Here is a 23,502-nt window from a genome sequence, read left to right on the forward strand (position 1 = left end):
AGGGGAGAGTTAATATGTTGTGAGCTTTGCAGCTGCTAGACCTCCATTATATCCATCTCTTGTGTTCCAACAGTTTCACCTGTGACAAACTGTGCACCGCCTTACTCGCTTTCCCTGCAACACCACTGTTACCTTGGCTGCAAGATCCTTCACTTTGATATGTGGAAGTAGTGCTGAGTAAAATTTCTATTGCCCTTTCAATCAGAATGACCTTCATATATTTGCCAACAGTTCCAGTTCTCAAAGCTACTAACTCAAGGAACTTTTCCAGCCGTTTCTTTTGCAAGCTCTGCTGACACTGTCCCAAGATACTGTATCAGATCAATGAATCCAATTATAGCCAATTCATAGCATTGTATATTGAATACAGGAGCTGGAAAAAAAATAAGAACAGTTGTTGCAGCTTTTCAGCATTTATTGCACCATCCTCAACCTTTACATTACATACACAACACTAAATACACTATTTTAGCTTACACATAAATAACGCTAAGTGTGAATTAATTAGATAAACTTATTACAAATCCAAGAGTTAGGGACGGTCACATGTCTTGATGTTACTACTTAATGGTACGAGAGACAGATCCATCAAAAATGTTAATACCTGTGTATTTCATTTAACAAGGGAAAAAAAAAAAAAAAAAAAAGGAAATGTGCATGATACCCAACAAATGTACACCACCTTTCTGTGAACAAACTGTATTCAAGTTGTAGTCCACCTAGAATCTGTTTAATTATCAAATACTCACTTGCTGTAGGTGACAGAAAGATGTTTTTCCCCCAATAAAAAGCAACAGCTGTTATTAAAAAGATATAAGCCTACAGAAAGTGAGCATTTGATACACAAAGAGATCTTGGGACAACTGCATTAACTTAGGCTTGTGACAATTCATCTAAAAGCAGAAAAGCTTGATAAATAGTTTATTAGAGTCAAAAGAAATTATTAAAACTCTCCCACGTCCACCCTCTTGTCTCTGAACTTGCTTCTGGCCTTGGTCCGAGCCTTGAATGCAGCAGAGTTGTGAAGATGCTGGAACAGAAAGAATTTCAAGCGTTCATTAATAAAATGCCACAAAACTTTGAAAGCATTGATACTTTTAAGCTTACAAGAACACCACAATGGTTTAAATGAGCCTTCCTTGCACACCTACCCTTTCAAAGCGAGAGATTTTCATGGCCTTCATGGTGGCTGAATCAACCAGCATAGGTGGTCCCAGTTCAAACACGTCTCTGATGAATTCATTTGCCTAGTTGGAAAACGTTAACAAAAACGTCAAGTCCAGTCACTAGCGCAAAAGAAAGACACTAGTTTATCACAAACTCCTATTGTACATAAAGTGTTTCTAATAAGATACCTGTAGGTGGTAGTTCATTCCAGAGCCCACGAATTCTCTGAAGGCATCGTATGTCCTCTTTCTGACCCAGCTGTCAATGTTCATTCGCTCTGTGCCAAAGCGAATGGTCTCAGATTGGAAGGCCCCCTCCTGGAAGAGAAAGCAATATAAATAAGTCCACGGTCAGACACCATCATTCACTGTCTCTACCTCCAAGGAGCTGCTGTTAAGTTTTACCTCTGTTCAATTATGTTGGTTAAAAGCAGGAAATTAACATCCAACTGGCAAAAGGAACATGGTTCACCTGACATGTAGCGCTTACCTCAACAGCTTTGAGAACATCCCTAAACACCGAGCGCTGCTTCCTCTTGTCAGTCTTGGCTCTGTGCTTGTTGCAGTCTGTGGCCAACGCGTTCAGTTTATCACAAAGTTCATCCCAGCCATCAAATTCAAAATCCTAAATAAATGCAGTGGGGGAAAAACAAATAAATAAAATATGCAGCTAATGTGTTTTTAAAAAATTAAAAAAAATTTAAAAAAAAAAAAAAAAAAAAAAGCACAGACAGCAGGGCTCTAGAGTGCGACCAAACTTCTCCATGGTGCGACTCATAAAAAAAATAAAATAAAATAAAAAAAAACACTTGGTCGCACCGGTGCAACCAAGTATTTTCTCGGAAAAAACGTTTCAGCAACCCTAAACTCTTCGTGTGTTCAACAACAGACACACATTATGCCCATGTCGTGTTCTAAACCAATCAGAGATACTCAGAGGCGGGGACCTCTGTGATTGGCCGTGGTCCAGATATTCCTGCAGACCTACTTGTGTTTATGTTTGAAAGTGCAGGCAGATAGAGAAGGGTGAGTAGCCCAGGTCAGAAGTGTATCAAGTTGGTATTGAGAAAATATGAAAAGAACAATTGATAACTTTTTCGTTAAGTTAAGGCCTGATCAGTCCAAAATTCTGAGCCAGCGCTCTGACACGGAGCCATCAACCTCTGTTTTTGTCAAACACTGGTCCGGAGACGGCATCAGAAAATGAGCCACATAGATCGACTCCCAGCCGGAGTCCACTGAAAGTAAAAGTGAGAAAATGTATAAATTTCAATTCGAGTGGCTTGACCAGTTTCCCTGGCTAAGATACAGCCAAGCTGACAATATGATGCACTGCATTTATTGTCGCGAGTGTGGAAAGATCATGGCCGGCAACACTGCATTTGTCACTGGTGCTAATACGTTTCGAATTGAAACCCTGAAAAAGCATACAGCATTGAGAAGACACATTATATGCCGCGATAAATGCTCTGCCAAAATGTCCCCGCTCCCCACTGCCTTTCAGCGGCAGGCAGGAGTAAACAGGTCATCGGAGGAGGCCGAGATGATCATTAAGTTTAACATCGCCTACAATATTGCAAAAGAAGAAGTTCCGTTTACTAAGTTCAAGTCAGAAATAACTCTTCACAAGAAAAATGGCTTGGACATAAACCCCACATACAGCAATGATGTTGCGTGCGCCCAGTTTATAGGCGTAATCGCTGACACACTGAAAAAAAAGAAGTCAGTGGAAATTGCGAACAGTACATACATGGCCTTCCTGATCGATGGAGACGCAGACATCGCCACAAAAGAATGTGTCATTGTGTACGCTCGTATCTTGCAAAAAGGAAGACCAGCGAAAAAGTGATTGGACACATTGAGGTCCAGCATGCCCATGCCCAAGGTAAGCCATGTCATGTCACGTAGCCTATGTATATGATTAATAATATTACGTTGTGTTACTGAATTAACCATATCTAGCATATTCTTATCATTGAAAATTAAACATAGCAATAATACATGAATATAGAAACTCAAACTGAAAAAGACTGCATTGTAAACTCTTGATCTGATAAGTAAATGGTATATTTTTTAATTTGTTTAGGAATTTATGCTGCCTCAAAGAAAGCATTTGCTGCTCTTGGGGACCAGTGCAGTAACTGGTTGGATAAAATCATTGCTATGGGGGCTGATGGAGCTGCTGTTAATTTGGGCAGCAAAGGGGGTGTCAAGTTAATCATTTTGAAAGGTTGTTAGTTAATCATTTACAAATCAGAAAACGTGAACATGTAAAACTGCGGTGTTAAGTAATGCGGTTTAAAAAATTTGGGTACGCCTAACTTTTGTGCTTGTACGCCTAAATTTTGTGCTGGTGCGCCTAAATTTTATTTTTAGGCGCACCACTGCAACCATGGCAAAAAGTTAGTCTAGAGCCCTGGACAGAATATCCTGCTCCTCTGGGGCAGGCCAGCAATCTCAACTAAGAAATCCTGGCATAGCATTGTTATGGACTGTATTCCCAATGAATATATAACTTGTATGCTCAACTCCATCTTGGACTCTTTCAGTTTGGGGCTTTCCCCAAACTGAATTAATTTGCCTGACTATTGATCTTACTGTGATTTGTTTTGACTCCTGGTGGGGTTGCGGTTTACCTCAACTGCCTTGTATGTGCCTCATAATGTTGTATTGCCTGAGCTAAGTTCAGTTCTGGTTCTTGTGTACTTTTTTTAGTCATTGTCTAATACTATTGGGGGAAGAAAAAAAAAAAAGAAAAAAAAAAGCACAGACAGGACGTGCCACATGTTAACATTTGAATTAACAAAAGAAATTAACTTTAGGATAATCTGGTGTTGGGGAAATTAAACAGCAATTGCAAACTTACAGAATCGATGTCCCTGGCCAGCTCAAAAAGCAGAGCAATAGTCTCCCCAGCTGCAATCCTCATGTTCACGTCATCACTCTCGAGCAACCTCTGCAGTTTAAGAAGGTGTCTGCAAAACACATAAGCAATTCTTACTCCACTTAACTTGGTTGGAGAGCAATAAACTAAAAGCAGCAGAACCTGTGATTAAAAAAAAACTTAAGGGTTGGCATAAAGGAGCTTACTTCTGCAGGATGTCTTTGAGCTGGCTGGAACTGCAGATTGTGAGCAGCAGTGCCCAGGACCGCAGAGAATTTGTGTGGAGCTGGCTCATTTGAGGACTGATTGAAGGACAAGTGCCATCCGCCTTTGCATAGGACCGGGTGAACAGGTTCTCAAAACACTCCATGGTCGCTTGCACATCCTAAAGAAGCAAACATCAGTAAGCTCTACTTATTACCACAAATAACATGTTTCCGACTTACTGAAAAAATTACTTGAGGCATGTTAGATTTCAGCAGCACATGTTTGCCACTCATTGATATAGCATTATGTTAGAACTGATGAGTAATATATGACAAATGAATGTCAGACGTGACACTGGTTTGCACTCAAGCCAAGATCAGAAACTTACCAATATGTCATCCTCAGCAACTAATGTGCAGAGGCCCAGACTTGTTGCTACCTATTAAGAAACAAAATAAACAAAACCATATCAGTTGATATTTCATGGAAAAATCCAAAAATGTGGTAATCTTTTTTTATTAAGGGGGGTGCATTTATTAAAGGGGATCAGTACAATAAAAGACACTCACAGCCTGTCTGGCTTGTATGTTGGCTGATCCATCTGCCAGGATGTTTTTGAAGATCGGTTTCAGCGTCTTGAACACCTCCTCGCTCTCAATTCCTGAGCCCAGCTGGATGCACAGCAAACAGGCTAAAGAAGCTGCTGCTCGCTGCTCCTCACCTTTGCCTAACACGAGGAAGAAGAAAAAAGCCAAATGATTTATGAGCACGAAGACAAACATGCGCTTAGTTTAAAGCATTGGAAAACCTGCCATCTCATTGACAGCAACACGTTTTTAGTACCTTTCTTGAGGCAGCGTTCAATACTGTCTGTGATGGTCATCCTTCTCTCTGAGATGAACTCATACAGGATGCGTGTAGCCATTGCTGTCTTAAGCCCATCTAGTGCCCCCTGTCTCGTCTTAGCACTGAGGAAAAATAAATATATATCAATCACCATAAAAGTGATAACCATTATACCATGAAGCCATTTATCAGAAAATACTGGCAACCCTCAGTACTACCCCTCAGCCTCCTAGTAGACACAACTATGATATCAATTACAAATAATACAAAACCCTGTTCTTGTGTTATCAGAGTTACAAGATTATCAGAAAACTCTGACATCAACGTCGAGGGTAATAACTATAAGTTATAAGTCTATAGCAGGTTTTTTCAGGATGCATGTGGCCAGTTTCAGCAGATGTATTCAACCAGCCATCACACAGCAGTTTCTCAAAGACGTTGCCCTTTCAGGTAAACAAGTTGAGGTCAATTAGCTTGTTGATTTAATTTTTTTTATTTATATATAATCTTAAGGTAATAACAAAAATATTTGTAAAAAAAAACCTATACAAAAAGTTAAGAATGTGACTTCACCCATTTACTTTTATATAAAAATGTTGTTTGACAAGTGAAAAGAATATCAGCTGAATAGATATAACAGATTTAGCAGCTTCTGGCACTTCTGGGGAATCCCTTCTATAATAATCACCCCACTGAGGAAGCCAATGGTGACAGGGCCTTTTTGGGATGAAGTCTATTTTTAAATTGACAAGCCTGCAAACTCCAATAAAAACTTCCTGCACTGGACTCACTGTTGCATACAACTCAAGTTACCCCGCGTTTTTAAAACTACATTTGAAATTTCTTGATACATGTTCATCATCCAGGTAAGGAAATCCCAAGTGTCCCACATAGCTTTTCCAGTGGGAGGAATGTTTTGTCACTTCAGAGTGAAGTACTTTTTGGGGTGTATTTGAAACATCAACCCTGTACCTTTGTTAAACTGGCAAGACAACATAGCAACGCTGCATAAAAGGGGAAAGCATTTCTAAATGGTGCAAGTGTTACCTAAAACTCTTGCTCTGACAGGATTAAGTAACTACATTGTTGATCTCTTGTAAAACTGGATCCAAGACAGAGGCAATATAGATCAGATAACATTTTGGTCATTTTACCTCTTATCTACTGTGCTATCTATGAACCCCTTCAGTTTATACTGGAAATCCTCCTGGGCTGAATCCTCATTGGTCTCGCCACCTTAAAAACAAAAAAGCATTTAAGGAGGTCGTAAACAGACTTGTTTGATGTGTTTAAAGAACACACACGTTCAAACAGAGTACAGTCAGGGGTACACACAAACCTACCTTCATCTGCTACACTGGTGGCGTCACTGAAGCTGCTGCAATGACTGAGGGTCTCAATGGAGGCATCCTCATCACTAAAAGGCTGCACAGCCCCATGCTGGCCCCCTGAAAAACAAAACAAAGACACATAAGCACGGGCAATCAAATGTAATTTATTAACACAGAGCCGTAGGTCATTGTGAGTCAATTGTGTAATCCAAGCGTCAGGCAGGTAAGGCAGCATACACTGTACTTATCTAATCAGCTGCCTGTCCGTTGCTATTGGCCTTTTCATTATCTCATCCAAAAATAAATATGCACCACGTTGTCAAAGTGTGCTGCCTGTGTCAACAAAATGTTCAGGTTGGAGGGGCACAGGCACATCAAAAATGACCTGAAACAACATTGTATGGGTAACCGGTATGGCCCGGCAACCGCAGCAACTGTCCAGCAAGAGGCAAACACAGTTTGGGTACAGCCGAAAAATACAGGAGTATCACGTCTAGTATTATGTCACTGAGGCATAGGAGGAAGTAGATTGTTTTACTAAGCAAAGTCCACATCAGACAAGTTACTATCAGACAATTTATTATCCACATAGTAGGGACAACGTGGCTGAAACGGAACAGAGCGAAACACGATGTATTGGAAAATGTTCTGGTTACTATAATAGCTCTAGAGGGTGGGATGGGCAAAACATTCACAGCTAAAAGAGGCTGCTAAAATCTTGGGTGAGATCTTTACGAAACCTTATAAACAAACAAGGGTTTAATTTAATCCCACTTAAGGTGAACTCTGCTACTGCAAAAACTGGACAAACTTCCAACCCCACCCAGACTCAACAGGCTTCTCTGCCTTGACCTGAATTTACCTCTGGTAGACAGGTTTAGGTGAGCGTACGACGGCAGGAACCCGCCGCTTTTAGAACACAATGTGAAAAATACTTCCGTTATTCATAACAATCAGACCTAAAAAAATATTAGCTGAAAATAAAATATCCGTCTTTAAACTGATTAAAAATAGCTATTTAAGATCTGTGTGTTGACGTGGACTGTTTTCCCCACACGACAGCTGATTTCTGAAAACCGGGTGCCGCCTCCTTCCTCCCTCCGAGTCCAAAATGTCGGACTTGTGCCTCAAAAACAAATATATGCAGTATGTTTTAAAAAAAAAATGACCCTTCCTCAGTGACATAATATGATACTCAGGCTTCAAAACTGCTAATCGGGTATCAATATCATTTTCCCACATAAGGCTAAAGATTAATCGAGGTCAAAGAATTCTAGTTTCCTGTGGTTTGCGTTATATACACTTTCACAAAAATCAAACGTATTGCTTTATAACATTTATGATGGTTATAATCGAATTCAAGGAAGAAAAAGCTTGGGTGTTTTACTCCTTCAAACGTTTATTTTTACTAAGCAACCACATGTGTCTCGCGTTGAAAGGGAGTGGGCATGAAGCTAGCCCTCGTTAGCTTGTGAAGTACAACAATTATTCAGGGCTTTTGTTGAGTAGCTCATGTTATACTATAATGTTGTGCTTTAAAGGCCCTTTACAGTAGCTTTCATATGACAGTATCAATACTATGATAGTACACTTTTTCATTAGCAGTGTTGCTTTGTGTGAGTACAGCTAGCTACGTTTTGTGTTTTGACCTAGGCCAGCCTCTACCTTTTGTAGTCCGTACTGTAAACACCTTCAGCTCCATTCGATGAACAAAGAACACGGAAAGAACTACAATTACCATCAACAAATACACAAGGCCGTAGCATAGCAGCCGCTAGTTTACTTACCCCTATTCTTTTTCTTGTTCCTCGGCATTTTCGTGCAGACAACTAGAAAATTTTAACCAAAAATCAGCCAATACACGACCAGCCTTTATTGTATTGTCTGGTAAAATGAAAATATTCCCTTGGCACAGTGGATAAAAAGAAATCGAAAGCGATCTTGGAGATAGACTGTGGGCCGAGACGATACATTTTCCCTCATAAACCAGGGCTACGTGAGTACAGCGCGGTTCTCAGTATTTATACCGGCGGACATGTCACGAGGAGTTTTCCCGGCTTCGCTGGCCAATCCTGGAACAGGAAAGAGTGTCGCATGTGTTCGCGCGTGATGCAGTGACAGAAAGAGGGGAACTGTGAGTCCTGTTCTGTTATTTTGGGGAAAAACAATGTCTGTGTATACAAATTTGATACATTCTCCAAGACAAACCACGAAATCAAACGGCGTTTACGTTTACACAAAGTGTGATAACACCACATTAGACTGGTTACGTAAGTTTTAAAGTCGCAAGGTAGGAGGAGGAGGTGGAGATGGCTTTCAGCTCTGGTTGATTGGGACCCACAATAGCCCATCGTACAAGCTAAATAATAGTGAATAAATTCCACTGCAAGAAAAAACACATATTGTCTGACATAAAACATGTTATCACACAAGACAGTGATAATGTTCCACTGTGAGACTGCAAGTGTGCGTGTCTTGCAGTTGATCACATTATTATAGAGCTGTTGATGAGATCATGTTATGTATCTGTGATGAGACAAATATTGTCATTAGAGAATTGTGATGCAAAATGTTTCACTCGGATGCATTCATGTTTTTTATATAAAGTGGATTTGAAACTGTGCCTGTCTAGAAAGTTGAACAGTTATCGTCTACTTGACAGGGATGTGAAAGAGACTATCTTGGCTTTTCCCCTTTTAGTAGACAGGGACATCTGAGATACTTCTAGAAACCGAGCACTGCTTCAAAATTGTTGCATTCGTTTCAAAAGTGCACGAAGTAACACTGCTAGAGCCAATTAATTCTAGCTAGTTTTACACTGCTTCTGCATTTAGTGGCAGTTGCAATAGATGTCTAAAGAAAGACTGCACATTGTCAACTTTCTGCAGTTAAAAGTTAAAATGCTTAATCAGCCAAATATGAACCATTCCTAAATCTTGCACTCACTTGCCTCTTTGACAAATATAACTTGGGATTTTGTTTCATGTCACACTCACATGCCAAATATTAACTTTATTCATTTTACATCTTTGCCTCTAAAAGCACAAACACAATAATAATGCAGTAACTACATTCCAAATCCAGCAATCAGCATTTTACTCCTAGTCAAATCACAGTATAGGGCTATTAGTTGTTCCTGCTATTGACTCCTTCTGGAGCTCCATGTATGCAGATTTGTTAATATTTGTTGCGCAGGATTGGTTCAACATAAAATGCCTATTTTTTTTTAAGCTGTCAAATTATTCAGACAGGTGCCGCTTGTACTTTTATAGCACTGTGCAAAAGTCTTGACCACCCGTTATTTCTTTATATCGTGCTTCCAGTTTTTAGTTTGTTTATTGAACCAAATAGCAAATAGTATCTTTGAACCAACAAGGTGATACCCAAAGTGCTATTAGCTGAAAACTTTGCATATCTTGGCACAGTGTGCAGTCTGACCTTCAAAAATCTGAGAAAACTGAACAAGTGGAGGGAAAAAATAGAAGTGTGAGGATCTAAAAAACACATTCAGTCGATGAAGAGTATTTGAAAGTCGTGTTCTTAAGAAATAAATTAAAACTTCAGTTTTCAGGAGGACATGGTCCCAAACACACTGACAGTGCAGTAAAAGCATACCTGTAACACTATCAGTCATGGATTGGCCTCCCCAAATCCAGAACAGAACCAAAGGCAGTCAACAACTAAAAAGCAGCTTTGAATGTCTTTCAAGAAGACTGGAGAACTACTTAAAGAAATTAAAAGAAATCTTACCTAAGAGAGTTCAGACTGTGTTAAGTTAGAATAAAGGTGATAATACCAAATATTGACCTTTAAGCTTGTTAGAGTTCATGTTTGGGCGTTATACACTGCAGTACGCATGTATTTACATGTATGTTTGCACAGTTCAATAAATCGCTAAACCTTTTTTTCTATTTCCCCAGCAAATTATAAAGAAATGAAGGGTGACTCAAGACTTGCACTGTGTTGTATTTTTAGCTAGTCAAATTTCAAAAACCGTATACAGGGTATTGGATACAATGTAATAGCCTGCGGTTTTTAGTGTATCCAATACACTGAGAACCACAGGCAATTGCAACATGCCTAAAAGCCTAATAATATTAGGCTGTTAGGCTATTAGGCATGTTGTGTTGTAATGCCTAATATCTTAATAAATATCTTTCAAATTACATAACCGTGAGCTTAGGTTGGCAGCTTTCCTTCTTTTCATTATTGAATTCTCTAGCTTTACCTTGAAACGACAGAAATAGGTCTTTCTTACACAAGTGGAAAATCTCACAGCTGCACCCTTCTTGCTGTTCCCACCGTGCTGTTGTTAGCAGCGTTTCATTTTTATGTTTGTTATGTTTGAATACAAACCTGCAGACTTTGAGTTTTCATGTGCCTGGTGTTTGACTATTGGAAGGCTTCCAGAGCTGCTTCCCTAACACGCACTCTTACACACTGGTCATAATCCTCATTTATTTCCTTTTTCAGTTCATTAATAAGCTGACTGTTCATAATGTTGCTGCCTGATGATGAATGGGGATAGGTTTGGGGTGTGTAGAATGTTGTCGTGTTTACTGTTGAATGTTGTCATTTTCTAATTTTGTAGTTGTGATAAGCATTTGTGTAAAAGTCGAAGTTAAAGTCTATTTAACATATTTTTAGTGTGCTTAAAATGGAACAACTTTAAATATGTACATGCAAGGTAGGTACATTATGTATAGAAAGACTTTTAAAAAAGAAAGAACACCTCTTGTGGTGTCTTTTAATCTTTGAATTCTCCTGTTTTCAGTCCCATAGGTGTGTAACAAATTCCTAGCCATGCAGTCTGCCTTTACAAACAGTTGCATGTGAATGGGTTGTTCTAAATGAATTCTAAAGAACTCATCGAAAAAAGGTGTTGGTCATTAACATCACAGGGACCAACGGGTGAAACCTCTGTGAGACAATGCCTCACTATCATGTGTGCTTGACTTGAAACTCCAAAGAAGGGAACACAACACTGCACTGTAGGTGGCTGATAAGCGACGATGTAAATCAGCACCTCTGTTTAACGATGGTCGTTCACAGTGGACATGGGAAGCCTCCTTTACTCCCCTCCCAAACAGTCATCACAATCCAAAAAGGTTTTCACACCTCAGTTCATGCAATGACTCACATGATCAATAGTGGGTTAACAACTTTTGAGAATACCTGCAAAGGAGACAACCCCCTCCCTGGAGGTTTACTTGGAGCTTCCCCATCAGCACAAAAACTGTGCCCCAGGAGCTTCGTGCCAAGGGTTTTTATGGCATTTACACCTTTTAATGAATAAACAATTATTTGAATTGCTTTTCTGAACATCTTCCAAAAAGACACATGAGAAAAACAACATACAAACTGTCACAGTGTGTGGAACCAGACTGTGTGGAGTGAGGAGGACCCACGTGCTGACACAAAAAAGAACAAAACTTAAGCTTAACAAAAAACAAGCTGTTTATTCAAGGCCAGTGAAACAGTACAAAACAAAAGGGCAAGGGTGAAATTAAGCTATAACCTAAACTGGGTGATCTAACGCCAACATAAAAAACCTGGAACATGAACATGGAAACCTGGCATTGAAAACCTGGAATGTGAAGCCTTGACATGAATATATGAAATCCCTGGAAACATGACATGAACATAGCAACAAGCAGGCTAAACAGACGACCGGACAAGGAATGAATGAAAACACAGAGACTAAATACACACAGGAGGTGATCAGGGGAAGTGGAAACACTCATACGAATGAACATAATGACGCCACAGGGGAAGTGAAACTGAACACAATGAACATGGGACACCAGACCTCTTCAAAATAAAACAGGAAACATAACGAGATTCAGACATGGCAACGCAAGCCTGATGTGATAGGCTGTATCCCAATTCAGGGTCTGCAGCCTTAAAGTACGCCCTTGTGGACCTTAACGGTCCACAAGGGCCGCGTACTCAAAGACCGCTAAGGCCGGAAGTGCGAGGCTTGTGAAATGGGACGGTCTAGCCTCCGTGGCGCTGCCCAGGTTGCCTAGCAACCATGCTACTAACAGCTGGAAACGTTTCATACAGCATTGTTTGACAGAAATGAAGGAGAAAATCTTTTGTTCATTTGTTTGTTTGTTTCTACATGAGCTTTGATCATTCTCTGTAAGATTAAGCTCAGCTATTGAACGGCGTATATTTTAAAGTAAAGGCTTTAAAACCAAGTTAGTACAAACGTCACTAATGTCACATAACTTTGCAGACATGTGGCCAACAGTAATGTTTTAATGTTCTTCGTTATTAAACATTTGCACATAAATAAGTGACATAATATTCAGTACTTAAAATTTACTCTTCGGCCGCCCCTCATCCGCCGTTTTTTTTCGGCAAAATTATCCACACCCACCGCTGCGCTATGCATTCTGGGATATGTTGGGCCAAGAAGTCTACACCGTCACATCCTTCAAATTCAGGGAAATGAAGGACGCATTTGAGGGCCGCATTTCGAGCAGCCTTCGAATTGGGACAGCCTTCGTCGCGTCGCTGTGACGTAATCGGCCTTAAAATGCGGCCTTTATGGCTGCAGACCCTGAATTGGAATACAGCCATAGAAGGGGTAAAGACACAAGGGGAACCTAATAAACAATGAACTATAACAGGGTGATCTAGGCAAACCAGAATGAGCTTAAGATAACTAAATGATCTTAAACATAAATCATGAACCATCAAAATATATTCAAATTCAAAGCGCTGGGTCAAATGACCCAGGACCATGACACAAACATGTATAGAATACAGCTGTGTCCACATCTCGCAGAAACACCTTTAGCAGCAACAACTTCAAGTAATCATTTTCTGCATAACCTTACAAGTCTCTAACATCATTGTGAAGGAATTTTGGCTTTCCCTTCTTTGCTTCAGTTCATTGAGGTTTGAGCATTCAGGTTTGCAGGCACAGCTCTCTTAAGGTCCTGCCACAGCATTTCAATCCAGTTGAGTCTATTGCAACAGTCAGAGTTTTGTCTTTTCTTTTTCAGGCATTCTGTTATAGGTTTGCTGCTGTGCTTATGATCATTGTCCTGCTCCATGACCCAATTTCAGCCATGCTTTAGTATCTGTCATACACATAGCTTCACATTTGACTCTAGAGTACCTTTGTATACAGAGGAGCTTGTGGATGACTCAGTGACTGCAAGATTCCCAGGTCCTGTGGATAGCAAACAAGCCCAAACCATTACCCCTTCACCAGTTGTTATGAAGTGTTTGTGCTGATATGCTGTGTTTGGTTTTCTCCAAATGTAGCACTGCACATTATGGCCAAACATCTTCACTTTGATCTGTCCAAAAGACGTTGTTCCAGAAGTTTTGTGGTTTGCCCAGATGCAGCTTTGTAAATCTCCTGGTAGCCATTCCACATTTCAAATAGGACTGTCGTGAAGTTTTACATTTGACGTGCTAACCGAATGCTGTCGAGTTATTATTTATATGCATTTGATTAGCAGCACTTGGTTGCTGCTTCCTATTCTTACTTACTATGAAAACAGTCGGGTTGTACTCTAGCATTTTTACAGGTTTTGCTGTTTACATTGCAATGCGACCCACGTAAACATGTTTTCTATTCTAACTTTATATTTTGAGTCTGAACATAATGCAGACACGGAGGAAAACATTATGTAAAATTTATATCAAAATGAGCACAATCAAAGAGGCAAGCAAGCGAGACCAGGGCAATATCATTGATGTCTGTGTCCTAATGCTCCACTTCAGAAGTCAAAAAAAGTTCACACTCTTTAAAAAAAATCATTACTAATTCAACTTAGCTTCATTTTATGTTTTTCCCCTACATATGCAATGCCTCCAGTGGGGCTTACCCCACAGTTTGAGAACCACTGCTCTGTGATCAGTTCTTCTTTGTAAGCATATGGATCAAATCCACTAAGAGTAATAAGAGAGATTAGCATCCACTGCCATAATACTATACTTTGTATACTTTCTTATACTTTTTATTCATTTAAGCTTCATATTCGCAGTCGTAAAGTGGGTTATTAATTAGCTGGACATTGTATGGCTGAATCTGACATGTCTATGTGTGTGTGAGAACCTGCATTTTAGATGGAGAACACTAAACACTCACAGATTGTCCCACATAGCTTTTCCAGTGGGAGAAATGTTTTGTCACTTCAGAGTGAAGTACTTTTTGGGGTGTATTTGAAACATCAACCCTGTACCTTTGTTAAACTGGCAAGACAACATAGCAACGCTGCATAAAAGGGGAAAGCATTTCTAAATGGTGCAAGTGTTACCTAAAACTCTTGCTCTGACAGGATTAAGTAACTACATTGTTGATCTCTTGTAAAACTGGATCCAAGACAGAGGCAATATAGATCAGATAACATTTTGGTCATTTTACCTCTTATCTACTGTGCTATCTATGAACCCCTTCAGTTTATACTGGAAATCCTGCTGGGCTGAATCCTCATTGGTCTCGCCACCTTAAAAACAAAAAAACATTTAAGGAGGTCGTAAACAGACTTGTTTGATGTGTTTAAAGAACACACACGTTCAAACAGAGTACAGTCAGGGGTACACACAAACCTACCTTCATCTGCTACACTGGTGGCGTCACTGAAGCTGCTGCAATGACTGAGGGTCTCAATGGAGGCATCCTCATCACTAAAAGGCTGCACAGCCCCATGCTGGCCCCCTGAAAAACAAAACAAAGACACATAAGCACGGGCAATCAAATGTAATTCATTAACACAGAGCCGTAGGTCATTGTGAGTCAATTGTGTAATCCAAGCGTCAGGCAGGTAAGGCAGCATACACTGTACTTATCTAATCAGCTGCCTGTCCGTTGCTATTGGCCTTTTCATTATCTCATCCAAAAATAAATATGCACCACGTTGTCAAAGTGTGCTGCCTGTGTCGACAAAATGTTCAGGTTGGAGGGGCACAGGCACATCAAAAATGACTAAACACTCACAGATTGCTGAGCCAACTAAACTAATGTCATGGATGTTTTACTGCCTAGCAGGAGAGCACCTAATATATTTCATCTTCCACATCTTCCTAAAAGCAGTTTTTTAGTCTTCTGATGATGCCATATGTGGGAGAAAATTTGTCTGGCACAGCATTTGTCATTGGCTGTAGCTTGCAGCTGCATCAAATGCAATTAGAGAGAAAAGAACAAAGCTCCCAGTCATTTTTAAGTTATGTTTGTCCACAAGCATTTTCTAAGTTGTTTCTTAACATCAGGAAAAAATTCGAGACATATATCACTTCCCTTTTTCCTTTCAACTTTAAAGCATTTTTTCACACTTTCTATACAAGTACTTTGTAATGATAGTGCTCTGATGTGACCCAGAATGCACAGTTCAGACAAGGTAATGGCTGCGTTCATACATTATAATCTGTATGAAACATTTAGTCTTTCGATTTTAATAATGTGTTTGAGTAGGACAGGTCATTTACAGTGTATTGCGGAGGGACCAAGCAGGGGCCTTTTGAAGACACTGTGTGTTCAACAAAAAGCTGACTTACTTTATACGTCAGTTTATGCATGGAGTAATGTGAGTGAGGTCTTGAATATTTAAGGTGGCAGACACTTTTTATCCTTAAGATGGCCCAGAATAAAATGCACTCCCTTCCATGTAGCCCTTAGGCCCTGGTGTACAAACACCACTGCTTTTCTGTTTGCAGCATCAAGCTTGAATAATTGATGAGTGTTGCTGGGGTGTGCTAAGTGGACACAGTAACACAGAATGCAAAGTTAAACAGGAAACACAGGCCATCTGCCTTTTTTATTTTTAATTCTGTCCTCTCTGGAAGCTTTTGCAATCAGAATTGTGATCTAAATTCAGTGTGGTGCCAAAAACATTCTGCTTTTGCAGGAACAGCTTTATAGAATCTCTATAAGCTCATCTTATTGTTCAGGTGAATCTTTTATCTGTTTATTTATTCATTTCTATTTGTGTTATTTCAGTTAGAGCTAGCAGAAAGGGCTTAAAAAAAGCTCAATTTCTCTTAAAAAATACATTAAACCTCTCAAGCCAAAAGTATTGACAGAGAAAACTGGTAATAACATATAATTAGCATATTCTTTCTGATTAAGCAAAAAATAAAATAAATAAATAAAAAATGAGTGTTTTGAATCATTACAGTTGCATCGCTCAGTTAAAACAGATGCATTGAAAGTAAAGGTTCCCTGTAATGATAACAGACTTTGGCACTAGGGGGAGCCACACTGTTTGAAATTCAAAAGCTACTCACTCCAACTTAGCAACTGATATTCCCAGAGTTGTTGTTGTTGTTGTTGTTGTTGTTGTTGTTGTTTTTTCAAATACATAATTTATAGACATTGAAAAAGCATTTGCTGCTGAGCTGTGTATTGCTTTAAATGCTTAACAGGCTGGAGTGTGCAACGATAAAGTTAAATATCCAGTCATAGTGGGGGGAAAAACTTGCCTCTCACATTAGTCCTCTGTTGGGAGAAATGAAAAAAACAGATGTTGTTTTGAAAGTTGGAAATGGCTTAGGAAAGCCAAAGAAGTGGATGTAGGAAAGAGATAAAAATCACCTGCCAGAAGCTAAGTGTAGCAGGAAGGGAGAGAGAGAAAAAAAATAACAGAGCAGCCCAGTCCAACCACACTCAGCATGCCTGGCATGTAGCATCAATGGGCACAAGCCCTGACCAAGCTAATGCCACAGGAATACAAATCATGACCAAAATAACAGATAGCAGGGAGCAGCAGAGGGAGACAGCTAATTCATGTAGATAATAGAAGTGAAAAAAATGTCTGAATATTAATTTCAATGGCAATCCTACTGTTTTTTTAAATAATTCATGAAAGTTATAGCCTGGAGCGTCGAGCTGAGGCCGCATGGGTTAAAGTCTGATGGGGAGAGAAGCAAGTTAGGAAATGATCTCAGCTTTCTAAGTTGATGAAAGCACACCGTCAAAAGCTGAGCAGAGGTGATGTTTCAAAGACTGCGAGCAATTTCCTTTGAAATTTAGCAGCGTGCTTTCGCTTCCTGTACTGGTCATTTATTGTAAAAAAATGTGCTATAACCAGAAACAAGTGGCATTGTGTTAAATTGGCTCTTGGTGGTTATACTTCCTCAAGCTCTGACAACACGTGAGTTATTACCAAGCCAGAAAAATGTCAAACACTACTTTATTTTGAATTTCTTATTGTGTACACTATAATATATATATTTTCCTGAATTGAAGTTGCTAATTGAATTTTAGATAAATTTGTTAATTCTGCATGTGTTCCTTTGCATTTTTTTCATTATTCTGTGCAGGGATCGTGCTACATTTAATTTACCATATCCGACTTACTGCATGTTTGAGTGGTTGAAATGATAAAGCAATGTAACTTGGTGTATCCTGTGTGAAAAATGGCACTGGACGCCACTTGCCATGATTAAAATTCGTATGAGTTATCAAATATCCAGCCCCCGTTCGGGAGTGAAAACAGCTGCTTTGTTGACAGAGAGCCGGAGAATCCTCTAAGTAGAGCATCCAACTCCTAATTACAGAATGTTAGTCATTGGCTCAAGCCCATATTATTTCCCCTCATTTTCTTATTTTAAGAGGATTTTCCACTTTATCAGACAGCTTACTATGACAGCAAGGCCACGCTTCTGTCATTGCGATTAACCCCACCAACCATGCACATGTGTGTTACTGGCTCGTATTAGGCGACTTCAATCTAAATTCATTACCTTTTTAAGAGGTCTCCAGAGATATGGAAGGAGAGATAGAGAGAGACAGACTCGCAGAGAGAAAGAGGGGGTGTGGGCAGGGTCTTTGTTCTGAAGCTGAGGTGTGCCGCACCCACAGCAGAATCCTTAACATGGATTTTTAATTGATCAAAGAGAGCAAAACAGAAGCAGTTGGGGCAAAGGTCGGCCAGAAACACCTGTATGCTAAACTTTGCTCTGCCTGTCTTTTAATAGAAATGTGTAACATGGCTCAATCATTAGCCTAGTAATGAAATCCTTATAGATAAACAAATCCACAATGTAACATCACTGTCACTGACAGGTGACATAAATAACACTGATCATCTTATTGTCACACAGAGTTCTATGGGAAACCCTGTGCAGAAGTATATTGATACATACCACAGTCTAATTAATACTCAGAGTCATGGGCAATCAAGGATCATTCATACATGTGGGGAGTGAAGCCTGGTCCGTGTGGTCCGATTCAACAGACGAGCTGCTGTCGCTCAAATTGCCAAAGTTCATTTTGGTTCTGATAGGAAGATGTCAGAATAAACAGTGCATCAAAGTTTGTTGTGTGTGGGGCTATACAACTGCAGACCGGTCAAGACACCCATGCTGACCCATGTCCACTGCCAAAAAGCTCCAACGATGGAGACGTCAGCAACAGAACTGGAATATGGGGCAATGTAAGGAGATGACCTGGTCTGATGAGTCGTGTCACTTACCTGGGGAAGGCCTGGCGCCAGGATGCACTATGGAGGCAGTGTGATACTTTGGACAATATTGTGCTCGGAAACATTGCATCTTGCCATCCATGTGGATGTTACTTTCACATGTACGACCAACCTTAGCATTGTTGCAGAACATACAATACAATACAGTTTTATTTATATAGCACATTTAAAAACCCAAAGGCACACCAAAGTGCTTCACAGTAATATGGAGAGTCAGCATAAGTCAATAACAGAGTACAAATCGGGCACTAGCACAGACAGGATAGAGGCACTAACAGACCAGAAGAGTTAGATAAATACAAAATCTGCTAAGAAAACAAAAACAGTAGTAAAATCAATAATAAATAATACATTTAATAAAATTTTATAAAATATTTAAAAGTTTAAAATTTAAAAGATTTAAAAGGGTGTTAACTGGTCAGGAAAGCCAAGTTAAATAGATATGCTTTCAATCTTGATTTAAAGGATTGGATAGAGTCCAAGGCTCAAATAGAAGCAGGGAGGCTATTCCAAAGGTTGGGTGCAGCTGAAGCTAAGGCACAATCGACTCTGGTCTTCGGTTTAAACTTAGGTTGGGCCAGGAGTAATTGACCTGATGATCTTAATGCACGACAAGGAGTGTACAGATTGAGGAGGTCAGTGAGGTAGCTGGGCGCAATGTTATTCAAGATTTTAAAAGTGAGTAGCAAGATTTTAAACTCAATGCGATATTTGATTGGTAACCCGTGTAGATCAACAAGAGCCGGAGTAATAGGGTCAAATTTTCTAGTTCCAGTAAGAAGGCGATGTATGTACATGTACACCTTTTCATGGAAACGATATTCCCTGATGGCTGCGGTATCTTTGAGCAGTATAATGTGCTGTGCCACAGAGCAAGAATGGTTTAGGAATGGTTTAAGGTGTTGACTTGGCCTCCAAATTCCACTCCATGCTTCTGTGGGATCCATGGAGACCCCACTTCACAACTTAAAGGACTTAGGAATATGTTACAAACATCTCAGTACTACAGCACACCTTCAGGAGTCTAGTGGCATCCATGCATCGATGGGTCATTATCATACCATATTAGACAGGTGCTCGTGATATCATGCCTGATCAGTGTATGTAAATGATGGGCAAGTTCTGTTGCGAAGCCTCCATCTCTGTGTTTTCTAACCAAATATGACGTGCAAGGGGCAGATCTGACTGAGAAAGTGATGACAATTGCTAACAGGTAACTTGTCAATCAAAAGGCAAAACCTGTTTTATTCTCCTTTTTGTAGGTGATCATGATTTCATTTTATTTTATTCAGTAAGACTTGAAACTCACAACTGAAACTTCAATGTTTACTGAAGTCAAAGCAAAGAAAATGTTTTTTTCATAGGCATGTCCTCTGCAAGCACTTCCACATTAGCTTTCCTTTTCAGTCCCAGACATTGTATCTGTCAGAACAAGGCAGAAAGGCCTCCAACCCACCCAGATTCAGCCTCACACCAAGGCCTCGTTCTGCAGCCCACAGAGTTCCACTACCAATGCTTAGAGGTCCTTAGCCCATGCAAAAGCCAGGATATCCATTCAAGTTCCCAGTGTACTGCAAACTAAGTGTTGAGCTTTAGGTTACTTCTTGCTGAAACTACGATATATTCAATTTGCTTTTTAATCTGAATAGAAATCTGCAGTGAAAGCATTTTGCAGTTCACATATGGCTTATCTGAGTCGTGGAAGAAATCCATTAAGGTCCCCCAGCACAAGCACTTGTTTGAGCATGCACACGTACACAAAGCTGATAAGGTAATGTCATTGTCATCTGGCCATCTGACTAAGTAGATTAAAAACACATTTAGGCTGGTTGTGACTCCCCCTCGCTCTTTGGTTTGTCCTCACTACACGCAACCTTCTGTGCCATTTCAACACTTGCAGTTGTGTCCTCGATCGTTGACATTCAGATATATTTTTACCTGTTGTAAACCCTGTTCTTTGAATAAATCCTATATTTATGCTATATTATAGGATTGCTAGAATGAAACAGAAAAGCCATAGACAACTTGTTCAATTCCATTTCCTCTGAAAAGCCCCCGTCTTGTTTTGGGAATTTCCACTCTTCTCTCTCTTCCTTAGCTGTGAGAGCGGTTATGGAAAAAGCTGGGAGGATTGGGCTTTTCTAGAGATTCCGTTCAGCATTGTGTCAGGAGAATGTTCGGTGATGAGCTGGAAGCTGCTATAACAAGCTTAAATAAAAAATCTTCCCCAGCTACCTATTCTATATGTCTCGTGTTAATTCTCACTTGAATTGTGATTGCCAGCAATTAAATGCCAAAGGGATAAAAAAAAACAACTATTAATTAAATAGATATATTATTTATTCATAAGACATATACTACAGGCAGCTAGATTCTGTATGTCTGGGCAGAGAGCAGCTTTCCAGACAGTGGAACAAGAGGACGTTATACCCAGGGGCTGTCAAAGCTGGCAAATCTGTTTGGGGATTTCTCTCTCTGTCTTGCCACAGTGGGTGAGTCCGCTGCATTGTTACATTTCCCTCCTGTATCTCTCTATCTTGTGCATCCATTCTTTTCACTCTCGCATTCATACATACACAAAAACCATGCGCATCTCTCGTCTCTCTTCACTTCCTCTCTCTCTGTATTTACACTGTCTTCATTTTGGTATTCCCAACTATGCACCTGTGGGATTGCAAAGGCCCTGCAATATCTAGACTGATATTTACCCATATTGCACTTTCTGCACCTTTAGAGCTGGAAAATATCAAAGCCCTCTTGGATCTATATTTTGTGCAACAATTTTAAAAAGGGGTAAACTGTAAGTAGGCAGAAAGAAATCCTTTCTGTTAAATCAGCACAAAGACCCAGCACATCCATTTCATCATATATATATGTAACATATATAAACATATAACTACAGTTTATGTTTGTGTGTTCATATGTTTGTATCACTGAGATATACCAATATAAGATTTTTGTCATGAAAAAACAATAAAATAACATAATGAAGATATATTGTAGCTCTTAAATACTTATCTGAGTGTCCTGTCGAAAGCTCGACCAATATATTGGCCGATATTAGCAATTTCCTAATATAGTGATTGCAGTATTTATAAACGATAGCAGATAAATGAAAATTTAAAAAGTAAAGAACAAGGAGAAACACCCTCCAAACATGTTATGAGTGTAGATGTTACATAATTTGTCTACTAAATGACACTCTGCAACTTCCCTAGAATATCACAAACACAACAAAACAAGGACTAAATGGCTGCACAAAATGAAGGTTTGGGAAGTCATATATCGGTACCAGTCCTGCCTCAGCTACACTATATGTTCTTGTTAATAACAGATTTCACAGGTCACTTTATACAGTATATCCACTTTGATGTACTTAAATATAATGTAAATAACCTAGATTCTCGGTGCTCTTAGTATTTAATTGTAAGCATGGAGCTTCGAAGATGTGGTCATCTGCAAGCCAGATAGGCTTTGCCTTGAAGAATTTAGGGTTGTTGAAGATTGGCACAAGTTAGGGATTAAAAATCACAATCTATATATACTTCTTCTACGGAACCTGAAACAGAAACATTGTATGTCAGGCCAGAAGTTAACTTTAATCAGTAACTGCATACAAAAATGTTGGCAGAGTTAAGGACACAAAGAGACAACACTTCAAAAAGGGACCAGACGGAGACCCAGCCTCAGTATGGGGCCAAGTTCCTTTGGCTGTGCTGTGTCCAGGAAGTTGGTTGGGAAACTTTGCTCTGTCATCTGGTGTCCAGTAGTAAAGTTTCTGTTCTCATTTCAGACTTCTCCTTTTGGCAGCGTTATCAACTTGGATACACACAGATAATAGTCTCGAGCATCCTCATCTACTTCTGAGGCAGAGGCCCTTACAGATAAGAAAAAAAAAACCAAAAACCTGTGCTGTGTGACTGTGTGTGTATGTGAGCCACAAAAGGTTGCAAGGATGCAGTCAGGCAGATGTTCTCGGAGTTGCCTGGCAACCCCGTAGCCACAAAGAAGAGGGAAGTGTGGTGCTGGTTATGACGCTTTATGTAACCACAGGGATGAGTGTTTGAGGATAAAGAATGAAAGAATTCATTCCCACAACTTCTCCTTATAGTACCTCGGAAAATACTGCTAAGAAACTTAGTTTGTTAAAAAATGCTGAATTGTATGCTTTGTGCCTGCATTTGCCATTTACTGAAGCAGTGCTAACCAAAAACTATAATAGATCTTGCTTTATACACTCACTGTTTCCACAAATGATATAACTTCACATCCTCTATATGGGTAAACTATCCTTTACTATTATTGATGTTTTCTATTCTGTAGGTCAGGACCAACTGTGCACTGCAGGACGACACGCAGCGAAGCCACAAGAACCTCCGGTGAACCTGTGGTCGGGAGATTCTTCTCTCCCCCACCTACCTGCATCAAGAGCCCGAAACTTAGGGTAAACACAGCCTCTGGATAATCTGAGCTACATTTCCAGGAAGCTGTGTGAAAGATTACAACTATGGGGTAGAAGAGAAAGACAAAAGTGTGGGAATATTAGCAGGATGAGCGAAAAGTGAGAGAATGGGAAGAGATGGTGGGCAGCAGCAGCATGCTCCAATTCCTTCACTCACTTT

General features: G+C 39.8%; 1 protein-coding gene across 1 annotated transcript; it reads right to left on the reverse strand.

Moving 5' to 3' along the window:
• Positions 1-658: 658 nt before the first annotated feature.
• ifrd1 (interferon-related developmental regulator 1) lies at positions 659-8,445 on the reverse strand. Its single transcript, XM_085375762.1, has 12 exons — positions 8,222-8,445; positions 6,447-6,551; positions 6,258-6,339; positions 5,101-5,225; positions 4,827-4,984; positions 4,646-4,696; positions 4,257-4,435; positions 4,033-4,141; positions 1,657-1,791; positions 1,356-1,484; positions 1,152-1,247; positions 659-1,030 (listed from the first exon to the last, which is right to left on the reverse strand). Exons 1-12 carry the CDS (start codon positions 8,247-8,249, stop codon positions 944-946), a joined length of 1,284 nt encoding a protein of 427 aa, XP_085231888.1. The 5' UTR covers positions 8,250-8,445; the 3' UTR covers positions 659-943.
• Positions 8,446-23,502: the final 15,057 nt, after the last annotated feature.

Source organism: Diplotaxodon limnothrissa, linkage group LG17 (genome assembly GCF_057381915.1).
Source record: "Diplotaxodon limnothrissa isolate DT_005_m linkage group LG17, D_limnothrissa_male_GT1.1, whole genome shotgun sequence".
NCBI classification, from domain to species: Eukaryota; Metazoa; Chordata; class Actinopteri; order Cichliformes; family Cichlidae; genus Diplotaxodon; species Diplotaxodon limnothrissa.

Bases quoted from the DNA above. Each gene is read 5' to 3' on its own strand.
- ifrd1 (XM_085375762.1), bottom strand. From the start codon at position 8,249: ATGCCGAGGAACAAGAAAAAGAATAGGG. The intron at 1,485-1,656 runs GTAAGCGCTACA...TTTCTCTTCCAG, and splicing joins ATGTTCTCAAAGCTGTTGAG to GAGGGGGCCTTCCAATCTGA. The intron at 1,031-1,151 runs GTAGGTGTGCAA...TTTCTGTTCCAG, and splicing joins AAATCTCTCGCTTTGAAAGG to CATCTTCACAACTCTGCTGC.